Consider the following 11613-nt stretch of genomic DNA (forward strand, 5'->3'; position numbering starts at 1 on the left):
TGGAAGCAGAGTCCAAGGAGACTAAGCAACACTCTTCAAGGGTGGGAGTGAGAAGGATGGGGAGGGGTGGGGACCGCTGACAACAGACTGGAGCTGGGAGAGGGGAAACTCCAAGGACTGAGGCTTCCCTGAGAGAACTGCATGCACCCACCCCGCCCCCAAATCTTGTTTCCCCCAAATATTTCTGTGTGCAATCTTCCTTTCCTGGGGGCAGGGGCTATATCAGTGTAAGTTCACCCCTTCTTGTGTCCACACTGTCTCCTCCTGCCTTTTCCCTAACCTGTTCTATGGATGGATCATTTTTAGCCTGTTGTCCCCATGTCTAGCAGTGCCAAATAAAAATATTTACTGAGTAAATGTACACATATAGGAAAGACGAAATGGCTCAGGAAGGGTTCTGGGCGGAGGAGGCTGTGGCCACCTCTGGAGGTGTTCCTGTCTGTCAGCAAGCCCTTCTCCCAGGGGCTTCCTGGCTGCCCCCTTTCCTGGTTCCTGCAGCCACAGCTCCAGCTCACTTTCCCTTCCAGATGGTGAAGGGACTGACTTGTTTGCTGTGGCTGTTCATGAGTTTGGCCATGCCCTGGGCCTGGGCCACTCCTCAGCACCTGACTCCATCATGAGACCTTTTTACCAGGGCCCAGTGGGCGACCCCACCAAGTATCGCTTATCCCAGGATGACCGTGAAGGCCTTCAGCAGCTCTACGGTACAGGGAATGGTGGGGGGGCTCTCTCTGTGGCCTCTGCAGCAGGGAGGGAGCCCACACTTCTCTGACTCTCTCTACAGGGAAAGCGCCCCGAACCCCATATGATGAGCCCACAAGGAAACCCCTGGCTCCTCCTCCTGCACCTCCTGCCCTGCCCCCAGATAGGTGAGTCCTTCTCCATCTGTGTGACCTTGGGTGAGCTCCCTAATCTTGATGTCCTCCTCTGTGAGATGGGCATGGTAAGAGTCCTCACCCCATAGGACTGTCATCAAGGTGAAGAGAGGAGAAGCCCTTATTCCTTTCTTCTCATTTCTTCTTTCCTCCCCAGCCCCTCCTTCCCTGTCCCTGATCGATGTGATGGCAATTTTGACGCCATCGCCAACATCCGTGGGGAAACCTTCTTCTTCAAAGGTGGGTCACTTGAGATCTCCCCTGACCCCATAGAGCTGGCTTCTTACCCATTTAGGGTGACCTACTGGGTCAGTGAGGTTTCCACCAGATGCAGAGACTTTCAGTGCAGAGGTGGTGGAGGGGGGAGGGTGGGGGTTGGGGTGGTGGTAGAAGGAAAGCCCTGGGCCAGCTGGTCACCTTAGAGTCACTGCACTCTTGATTTCCACATGGACTTCCCCACTCCGCCGTGGGAGGGGGACCGCAGCACTGCGTCTAGCCACACACTCTGGCGGACAAGGACCTCTTGCCATCTCATGCCCCATGCCCACCCTTTCTCCCCACAGGCCCCTGGTTCTGGCGCCTCCAGCCCTCGGGACAGCTGGTGTCTCCCCGGCCTGCTCGACTCCACCGCTTCTGGGAGGGGCTGCCCTCCCAGGTGAAGGTCATCCAGGCCGCCTACTCCCGGTACCCCGATGGCCGAATCCTCCTCTTCAGCGGTGAGTGGGACCCGCGGCCCCGGGGCGGGAGGGTGGGGCATGGAGAGCAGCTGCTCACCAAGCCTCTTCCCTGCAGGGCCCCAGTTCTGGGTGTTCCAGGATCGGCAGCTGGAGGGCGCCGCGCGGCCGCTGGCCGAGCTGGGGCTGCCTCCGGGGGAAGAAGTGGACGCTGTGTTTTCGTGGCCACTGAACGGGAAGACCTACCTGGTCAGGGGCCAGCGCTATTGGCGGTACGACGACGCGGCTGCACGCCCAGACCCCGGCTACCCGCGCGACCTGAGTCTCTGGGAGGGGGCGCCTCACTCCCCTGACGATGTTACTGTCAGCAACACAGGTAGGAGAGCACGCGCGGAGGGTCTGGGACTCCGGGACTGCAAGCTACTGGCCCTGGGCGATTGGGCTAGAGGCTATCCTGGGGGATTTCCGGGAGCCCTCGGGAGGAGCGGGTCTTGGGGCAGTCTGGACCAGCCCTGCAGCGTCTCCGCCCGCCCCGCAGGTGACACCTACTTCTTCAAGGGCGCCCACTATTGGCGCTTTCCCAAGGGCAGCGTCAAGGCCGAGCCGGACTCCCCACAACCCATGGGCCCCGAGTGGCTGGACTGCCCAGCCCCCAGCGCTGGCCCTGGCAACCCCAAGCCCCCCAAAGCGACGCTCAAGCCCGGAACCTGCAACTGTCAGTGCGAAATCAACCAGGCTGCAGGACAGCGGTCGGTGCCTCTCCTGCTGCCCCTTCTGCCCCTGCTGGTGGCGGGCGTCGCCTCCCGCTGAGGGGGTACAGGCCCTACTTGGAGGGGTCAGGGTCTCCCACCGCGGGCCTGTTGGGGGTTGTGATCTCTGCAGAGCCCCATCCTCTGTTCTCAGGAGCTGGCTCAGCGCGGGATGAGGGTGGAGTTAATTCCCGGGGACAGGTGGACAAAGGTTGGTCCTTGGAATGAACACCGGAAGTGTTTGACTTTGCCCACCGCCACTCCATCTACAGAAACCGCTGCAGTGGTGTGTTGTCCCCGGGGGGACTTTCCTTTCCAGAAATAGCTGTCTTTTCTCGGAAAGCAGCCTGCTGACTCCCTGTAGCCCTTGCCCCGCCCAGCAACGTCCGCTCAATCTGGGTTTTTAGAAGACAAGCCTGATTGAGAGATTGAAAGCCAGCCCCATCCCCACACCCTCACATCCCCTCTGCTCTGAGTTTTCCACAAGTTTCTCATCCTGTTCTGCTTCCACCACATCCCAGTCAACTCCACATGAATGGGGACCTGGGACCCAGCCCTGAGACCACCCTTGAGCACCAGTGCTACACTTCCTGGGTGACAACAGTGGCCAGGAGGTCGACCCTCCACGATGCGGCCTGTGGACCTCCTTGCTGGTCACCACCCTGGACCCAGAACTGCTCTCATTCAATAGGACACCCTCCTACCCCTAAAAACCAATCTCTGCCTACACACTGGAGTGTCCGCAATTCCCTCAAGAACTCCTTGGGTCAGCTGGTGGAAAGACAGTGGACTGAGTACTCTCTTAATCCTGGTCACGGTCTCCTCAGCACTCCTGGGTAATAGTGGGTGGAGCCTTATTCACTCCCCACTCCCTCTCTCCCACCTTCCCCCCTACTCTCTCCACGGAATTCAGGATATAAAACTGCCTCTGGAACTGTGCTTTTGGAATGTTTCATATCAGAATCAGCTAGAGAACTTAAAGATGTAAATCCCTTGCCCTCATTCTGAATCGTCACTCACGGTGGGGCCAAGAGTCTTCATTTAAATGGGTAAGGGGGCTGGGCCAGCAGCTGTCATCTCTGTCTCCTGGTTTTTCTATGTCTCTGTCATTTTCTCCCAGGAGCCAACCTCTTCATGTTCTCTTTAAGACAAGCTGATGGCCTTGGTTGATAGAGGTCAATCCCATGGGTGGAGTCAGTTAGCAGCTACTTCTTCAGTTGCCATCCAGCCTCATGGCCCCACAGTGCTGCCTGGAGTTGAGACTGTGGTCTACAGTCTCAGCGAGCTGGGACCATGCCAGCCATTGGCCAGAATAAGCAGAACATTATGATGGCAACAGCCAGGTATATTCAACTAGTCCATGATCTGAGGATTCTAAGCCACCAGAAAACCATCTGGTACACTGTTAGGATCTTTTTGAAATATGAGGGGGTGGCTGGGGGACTTGTATTTTAAAAGCTTATCAGCCCCACCCACAAAAACAATAAAAATGACTGAGAAAGTCCTTCATTTCTTCTGAGCACAGATGGACCTTTGGTAGCAGGAACTTGACAGACTTGAATCCAGAGTTGATGGGTGGCAGGTGGGGAATGGAAGGAGAATGAGTGAGAGGAGGAAGCAGAGAGAGGAACCCAAAAGTTGGTTGAGGGATGTCCAATGTACAGTTTGAGGCTGCTTTCAGTGCTACATGGAAACTTCTCCAGCCTTTAAGAATTTATTAAGTCTACTACACAAAAATATCATGTCGAATTGATTAAAATTATTTTTAAGTGGTACAGTTCCATAATCAAAATTTAAAACTTTTGTTCTTGAAAGGACACTATCAAAAAGTAAAAACAACCCACAGAATGGGAAAAAGTATTTGCAAATAATATATGTGATAAGGAACTTGTAACCAGAATGCAACTTAATAAAAAGATAAATAACCCAATTTTAAAATGGGCAAAGAATCAGAGTATATATTTCTTCAAGGAAGATATATAAATGGCCAATAAGCAGATGAAAAGATGCTCAACATCATTAATCACTAGGGAAATGCAAATCAAAACCATTATGGGATTCCTTTTCACACCCACTAGAATGCCTACAATCAAAAAGATGATAATAAGTATTGCTGAGGATGTGGAGAAATTGGAACTTTCATACACTGCTGCTGAGAGTGTAAAATGGTGCAGGAATTTTGGAGGAGTCTGGTGGTACCTCAAAAACTTAAAAACGTAGTTACCATATAACCTGGCAATTCTACTCCTATGTATATACTCAAGAGAAAAAACATATGTCCACACAGAAACTTGTATATGAATGTTCATAGCATTATCCATACTTGCCAAGAGCTGGAAACAACCCAAATGTTCATCAGTAGATGAATAGATACAATTCAGTCTATTTATACAGCGGAATATTATTCAGCCATAAAAAGGAATGAAACTCTGACACATGTGGCCTAGATGAATCCTGAAAATATTATGCTAAGTGAAAGAAACGAGACGCAGAAAGGTGACATATTGTACGATTTCACTTATATGAAATGTCCAGAATAGAAAAATCTATAGAGACAAAAAGTAGATTAGTGGTTGCCTAAGCCTGGTGGGGAGTGGGAATGTGAGAATTTGGGGATGATGGCTAAAGGGTGCAGAAATTCTTTTTGAGGTGGTGAAATGTTCTGAAATCAATTGTGATAGTCAAACAGTTCTGGGCATTGACTTGCACACTTTACTGGGTGAATTGTATTGAATGTGAATTATATCTCACTAAAGCTATAAAAAAAAAATGGTGTAATCCACAGTAAAACACAAAACGTCTTCACATGGATGGTGGCCTTTGTGAGATAGTCATGGAAGGGTTGAGTGTCACGTGGGTCACGGAGCCAGGCTCCTAGAGATGAAGCCCAGAAATAATATTGTGCCTAAAGCAGGAGCAGCAAACTTCTATCTCTCCCACCCTGGAATTCGAAGACGGCTCAGGGAAGGGTATGAACTTTCTGGGTGCGCAAGGGGAATTTTAGACAATTGAATGGACTCTTAAGGGAGATGCCAGCTGAAGTCTAGTTAATCGAAGTGAGCCTTTCACCAAGGAAGAGTGATTTGTAGGTCTGTCCCTGTGGGGCTCACATGGGTGGCCCCTCAGGAGCCAAAGTGTCTTTGAGGATGATAGGAGTTAAATTGTGATTCTCCCCAAATTCGTATGCTGAAGTCCTAACCCCAGTATCTCAGAATGTGACCTTAATAGGAGATAGGATCTTCACAGAGGGAATCAAGTTAAATGAGGTCTATTCCAACATGACCTGTGTCCTTATAGAAGTGGGAAGTCAGGAGACAGACATGTATACATTGAGACCACCATGTGAACGTGAAGAACGCCATCTACAAGCCTAGGCTTGAGCCTGGAACAAATCCTTCCCTCAGGGCCCTCAGAAGGAACCAACTCTGCCAACAGCTTGATTTTGACTTCTAGCCTCCAAAACTGAGAGAATAAATTTGTGTTGTTTAGCTACCCAGTTTGTGGTGCTTTGTCCTGGCAGCCATGGGACACTAATACAGAGGGCAATACAATGGCAGTGCTGAGCCATGTGGGGCTTTGGCCCAGAGTGGGGTATTAGGGAAGAGCTGGGAGGTGAGCCAGGTGGTGTGAAACAAAGCCACCTAAGGTGGCTGCACTTCCTGCCCTGTCCTGAGCCTGGAGCTGCTACAGAACCTTCTCTGGACATTGGACATGACGTATACTCTAGCCTCCAACTGGATAATTATTTTTGGAAGCTCTGGGAAATGATCCAACCTGCTTTCTCAAGTCTGGACTTTCCCTCTGCCCCTCCTCCATCTCAGGCTCAGAGATTCACATCCCAGTTCAGAAGGTGGAGGAGTTACAGCTAGGGACCCAGGGTATAAAGGATACACCCTCCCTTCCCAGGCCTCTCAGGCTTCCCTTTCCTTGTCTTTCCTTCTTCTGTTTGTCCTTCTGTCTCTGTTTTTGTTTCACATCTATCCCTCCAAATACACACCAGTCAGTCAGCCCTTTATCCTGTTCTGGGACAGGCACCACCCACCCCACTCACCCCACCCCTGCTTTACCCCCACCCCACCCCACCCCACCCCGCCACTTCCTTGCTCTTAAATCAGCAGGACCTCCCTCTGGTGCAGAAGCCTCAGCTTGCTCTGTGCCCGGAGGATCTGAGAGAAGGTAACTGGCTCAGTGGAGGCCCCGGAGGGAGCTGCTGCCAAAGGGACTTTGTGAGGGTGGAGGGAGAGGCTGCCTTTCTAAAACACTTCTCCTCATACTTGTAGGAACAAGGCTACAGCCCCCAAATCTGAGCAACCATGTGCTACAACAAGGTAAGTGAGAGCAAGTGATGGGGGGACAGTGGGCCCTGGAGTCCTATTTCCCACTGCATGTCTCCCTCTCCCACCAACACAGCCACCACCCTGCTGATCCCTTCCCATGCACCTGTCTCTGTCTCATCCTCCCTGGGCCATAGGGAGGCCCCTGGGGAAGCAGGGGGTCATGGGAATACGACTGTATGGTCAAAAGGGCTCCAGTCTCATGGTGGACCTGAGCCTGGTTGGTCCAATGTTCTTCTGTCACTGTCCTGAAATTCTAAATAATTTATTGACAAAGGGTTCCATAGTTTCATTTTGTGCTGAGCCCTTCACTTCATGTAGCAGGTCCTTGTTGTGGGGCAGAATTCCTGTCTAGGAGGGAAATTGTGGGGACAGCTCTGTGTATGTGTGAGAAGAAATGTATGTCATGTGTGTGTCAGGGACAATGAGTATTATGGGACAAGGTGTGACTTTAGGAATTGGACCCGACATGTTTGTGGGGGAAGCTGGAAAATGGAGGGTCCTGAAGTCAGAAGAAATACCGATCCTAGTGGATCCTTTATACCTTAAAAACCTGGGGTGGGGAGTGGGCAGTGTTTTTCTGGAAACTTAAAATTCCTCTCAGGTGCATGGCATCGACCTCATTGTCTATTCCTCCCTTCCAACCTTCCCACCCTACCACTCTCCCAACCTCAATTGTAAGGTTGACCAGATCCTCCAGAGCACTCTGGGACTTGTGACAATGGGATTGTGGAATGATGGCGTGGAATTATCCAGGGCTCAGTGGCCAAGATGGGGCCATAAGGTGGAGACTCATGAGAAGTGGGATACGTCCTACCTCTCTAGTTGAGCCAAATGTCTGGGTATGAGAATGGGCCTAGGGTGCTGTGGGCCTGCCAGGTCAGCAGTCAGGAAGAGCAGCTAGATGTAAGGACCCCTGTGTCTCTGTTGTTGCCTCAGAGAGGGGTGGTCACTGACAATTCCTTCATCAGCCAACTCTCACCAAAGACCATAGAGAGTCAGGTACCTGGGAACCAAATTACCCAGCACACTCCAGAACAACATTTATACTTGTATGTTTGATTGTCGTGTTGTGTGTGTGTGTGTGTGTGTGTGTGTGTGTGTGCATATGCACGTGTGTATGTATCTAACAGGAGCGGGAGTTGGAGGGTCATATAAGACCTGAGTATCACTGTTACTTCCACAGGTAGACCCCTCAAAAATTGAGCAGCTGAGGGTTCGTATGGTAAGAAGGTCTTCCACATGTATGGGTGAGGGGCTGGGGCGTGAGTGGGGCCTGGGTTCTACTGTGAGAGGCTGAGAATGTTCTGGCCCATGTGGTGACCCAGGAGGGAGAAGGATCAAGCCTCTTTCCCCCAATTCTATCTCTCTTCACAGCACAAGAATATAGACGTAATCTGTAATCGTGTGATAAATACGAGTGAAGACCAGGTAAGTCAGTGTCCCCACTGCTGTGCTCTACACAATTTGGGTGTAATGACATGGTTTCATCATGATGATGATGATGATGATGATGATGATGATGATGATGATGAAGGTACCACCTCAGGTTGTCTCATTCCTTTCAATGGACAAAATTTACACCTGTGTAGCAGGTGAGTGCACAGGTGGGAGATGCAGAGGTCAGGAAAGCTGAGGGAGGTGTCTAAATCACAGGACATACTGTTGACAGAGAAGAGATGCCAGATACCTGGTCCCCAGGCACCTAGCTGGACTCAGCTGTGGGAGGTGGTAAGCTGAGGACAGAGGTTAAGACAAAGTGAGGGAGGCAGGAAGAATTCACACCAAGTGATTTCTGTCTACGGCCATGCCACCCTGAACAAACCCGATCCTGTCTGATCTCGGAAGCTAAGCAGGGTTGGGCCTGGTTAGCACTTGGATGGGAGACCACCTAGGAAGACCAGGTGTTGTAGGCATAAAAAATAAAAAATAAGAGATTGTAAACTGACAAGATCCTTGCAATCTGTGACGTCAACCAAGGGTTGACTCGCCTAAAAATAAATAAATAAGTAAATAAATAAGTAAGTAAGTAAGTAAATAAATAAATAAATGATAAACAAAGTGATTTCTTTCCCAGCAGGTTGAGTTAGCACTAGAAGAGCTGGAGGTGAGTTTTGGCCTTGCCCCTGCCCCAAAGCTTAATTCCAAGGAGTTGGGCTAGGCCAGATTATTGACTCCCTTGTGCCTTACCTGGACCCTGGAGGTCAGAGTGGGGCTGCAGACAGCAGCAGTCAAGAGCAGGTCTGCAGCCTCCTACCCTGTTCTCTCCAGGACAGAATTGAAGAGGACATGCTTGACAGTATGCATGCTCTCTATCAGAACGACGACCAGGTGAGTTTAAGGTGCCAGTCACAGGCCTCCATGCTTTCCCATTCATCCCTGCTCTCTCTTGATTTTGGTGCTGCCATGGTACATACAGCCCTCCTGAGTTGGGGTGGGTAGGCTAGGTGTAGATGGAAGGATGCCACTGGAGAGCTCAGGAGGTGGCAGCCCAGCACAGCAACCAGAGCCCTGCCCTCAATTCCATGCATGATGATCAACTGCCTGGGCCTGGTGCTGGCCTCAGAGGCCAGTCAGCCAACAAGCAGGTACAACCATTGTGGTTTATTCACTGAGGGAAATTGTGGGACTGAACCTCTGGGAGAAGTCCTTGTGTCTGTGGAGCTTTTGGCAGGAAAGCAGGCAGTTTCCATGTATAGGCTTCTATCTCCCAGACTCTCAGAAAGGCTGGGAGGCCTCTGCCAGGGTTGGGACCTGGGGCTGCATCCTCCCTCCCACCCTGCCGCGTGACACCGAACACCCCCAAACCCCACAGGCATCTACTCCCTTACTTTTGAAAGAGCAGCAGGAACTACGTCGCAGAGTCCAGAGGCCCACCCTGGAAAGTGAGGGTCCAGGGGTCCAACAGCCTGGGGAGAGCTTCTACGACAGGTTATTGAGGTGCTTCCAAAAAATGCTGCAGCGCCTGCAGGAGATATGGCAGGATGTGCTGACCTGGGTGAAGGAGAAGGCAGCTCACTTGTGCGATACAGTGAAGGCTATCTGGAATGAGGTTAAGAGTTTCTTCTCTTCTATGGAACAGTTATTCCTGAGTCCCTTACAGGCCTAAAGGAGCTCCGCACAGTCCAAGAAGATCGCAGCCACACCTAGCCCTTTGATTCTCTGCTTCTCAATAATCTTTTGAAGTGACCTTTGCCCTCCTGTTCACCCTTGACCCATCCTTGACAACTTCCCTGGCCTTTTTCCTGTGTGCAGCCTCTCCACCCTGCCTGCCCTGGTTACCTTCTCCAGGTCTGACCTGTTACTTTCGCTGCGGCATTTTAATAAAAGTTAATTGAACCAAATTGACTGTCTTTCGGGATGGGATGCCGAGGGCCCAGTGTATCAATTGGACCCAGGCCAGGGTCTAGCTCTGGTGATCACGCAAAGATAAGACACCTGACTTCTCTAATCTGTAAATGGAGCACTGGCTGTGGACTTGTGATGAGGGTTTGAAGATTTCAGCCTGTACATCGCTTATCACAGTGCCCGATGCATAGTTAATGCTCAATAGTTGCCCACTCCTGGGCATCAGGGAGCTTGGGCCTGAGTTTGACCTCCTTTTCTTCTCCTGAGCCTCCTCTTGGGCCTTCATCGCTCAAATTGGGCTGGGGCTTCTGAAATCTTTCAACTTTCTCCAAAGATCAGAGGCCTGTGTACTGAGGCAGTGTTGCAGGGAAGAGAGTATAGCATACCCCTATGTGGGCCAGGCAGGAAGACAGAGTAGAGAGCGGGCAGCAGTCTGATCTTTCGGTCTGTGGCCTCACCTGGGCCTGCAAAGCAGAGATTGGGGGAACCAGGAGCAAGGGATAAGAGGGCCGGCACTGCTGATTATTTCTGAGGCCAAATTCCCTGACCACTCCCCTCACCCCCCAGCCTTGACTTCCTGCCTCGGGCCCATGCATGTAGACCAGCTTTGCATTCAGGTGAGATTGGCAGCAAACAGAAGCCGCTGAGATGAAGATGAGGGTGGGGCCTGAAGTATAGAGCAAGAAAGAAGGGGAGGAAATGGGCCTGGTGAAGAGGAAACACACCAGCAGAGGGGGGTGGGGGAGGGGTTTGGAAGCCAGGAAGGCCTGAAGGATAGGGACATTTCTGTGGGTCAGTATCCTGCACTCTTATCTGCCAGCTTCTTCACACCCTTTTTGGATGGTAGGAATGAACTCTTAATTCCTACAAAGACTGCCCTGTAGGGGCCAACTGTCAGTATTGCAGGAGGAGGCTAGACCCTGACAATAAATTCTTGGTGGCCCTGATAATTTTGAGGGACACTGCCCTACCTCGCAGGGGAGGGGACTAGGGGTAAAAGTCTTTATTCCTCTTGGCCTTGGCCCCTTCCTTCCTCAGGAAAAAGCCAGTCCAATCTGAGAGTTCCTTTTAGCAGAGCCCCACTTAGGCCTGTATCCTACCCCTCCTTCACTTCCAGGAGATCCCTCTGACATGCCTTTACACTGGGAAGCCCATCTCTGTTCCGATTTCCCCAGCTCCAGGGGAAGGGAGTTGCCCACTGCATGTGCTGACCAGCCTTCACCTACCCTTGGCCATATCCTTACCTCACCTCCCAGTCACCATTCAAGTTCTTTCAGACGCCACCCCTGCATTTCTCAAGTAACCAACCCTATGTCAAACCTCCACTGACCTCTCATGTCCTCTCACTTGACTCTTAGAGAAAACCCTCCCCCTGTGCTGAAGCCACCAGGGGTGTTGTGGTCACTTGAAATCACTGTCACGGGGAGCCTGAACAACTGTAATGCCCTCTTAGCTCATTTCCCTAATCATGCCTCTTTCAAACTATTTCCATCCAGCAGCAAAGGCCTAAATGATTTATTGTTTAAAATAACTTTCTGCCTAAGAACCTCCCATCTTCCCACAGTGAATGAAGCCTGACCTGGCCTGTAAGGCCCTGTCTGTGGCATCAGGTCCCTGCAGATCTCCCCTCTTG

The 11613-nt window shown here is 51.3% G+C and overlaps 2 protein-coding genes and 1 non-coding gene across 9 annotated transcripts in view; all 3 read left to right on the plus strand.

The window, feature by feature from the left end:
* MMP25 (matrix metallopeptidase 25) overlaps positions 1-4239 on the plus strand; it is an 11606-nt gene extending 7367 nt beyond the window's left edge. The window contains exons 5-10 of the mRNA XM_039885106.1: positions 528-704; positions 785-869; positions 1033-1115; positions 1439-1591; positions 1668-1925; positions 2088-4239. Of these exons, the coding sequence (XP_039741040.1) occupies positions 528-704; positions 785-869; positions 1033-1115; positions 1439-1591; positions 1668-1925; positions 2088-2359 (1028 nt within the window). The 3' untranslated portion in view covers positions 2360-4239. The remainder of the gene's footprint in view (positions 1-527; positions 705-784; positions 870-1032; positions 1116-1438; positions 1592-1667; positions 1926-2087) is intronic.
* A 1878-nt stretch (positions 4240-6117) lies between these two features.
* On the plus strand, positions 6118-9976 carry IL32 (interleukin 32). 7 transcript variants are annotated; one of them, XM_039885112.1, is made up of 8 exons: positions 6118-6176; positions 6417-6474; positions 6586-6626; positions 7819-7857; positions 8010-8063; positions 8713-8739; positions 8904-8963; positions 9448-9976. In XM_039885112.1, exons 3-8 carry the CDS (start codon positions 6612-6614, stop codon positions 9739-9741), a joined length of 489 nt encoding a protein of 162 aa, XP_039741046.1. In that variant the 5' UTR covers positions 6118-6176; positions 6417-6474; positions 6586-6611; the 3' UTR covers positions 9742-9976. The 7 variants fall into 7 exon arrangements, with proteins under 7 accessions (XP_039741046.1, XP_039741041.1, XP_039741047.1 ...); XM_039885107.1 differs by having other exon boundaries at positions 6122-6176; positions 8710-8739; XM_039885108.1 differs by having other exon boundaries at positions 6161-6176; positions 6414-6474; positions 8710-8739.
* Positions 8430-8548, plus strand: LOC120620687 (5S ribosomal RNA). Its single transcript, XR_005657950.1, has one exon. It is a non-coding gene; the product is annotated as a 5S ribosomal RNA (ribosomal RNA).
* Positions 9977-11613: the final 1637 nt, after the last annotated feature.

The sequence above is a fragment of the Pteropus medius genome, unplaced genomic scaffold (genome assembly GCF_902729225.1).
Source record: "Pteropus medius unplaced genomic scaffold, Ma_sr-lr_union100, whole genome shotgun sequence".
In the NCBI taxonomy this organism is placed as follows: domain Eukaryota; kingdom Metazoa; phylum Chordata; class Mammalia; order Chiroptera; family Pteropodidae; genus Pteropus; species Pteropus medius.

What these genes read in the sequence shown, in the direction of transcription:
- IL32 (XM_039885107.1), top strand. An exon ending in TAAATACGAGTGAAGACCAG is followed by an intron (nt 8,064 to 8,709) that starts GTAAGTCAGTGT and finishes TTTCTTTCCCAG; the next exon opens with CAGGTTGAGTTAGCACTAGA. An exon ending in TCTATCAGAACGACGACCAG is followed by an intron (nt 8,964 to 9,447) that starts GTGAGTTTAAGG and finishes CAAACCCCACAG; the next exon opens with GCATCTACTCCCTTACTTTT.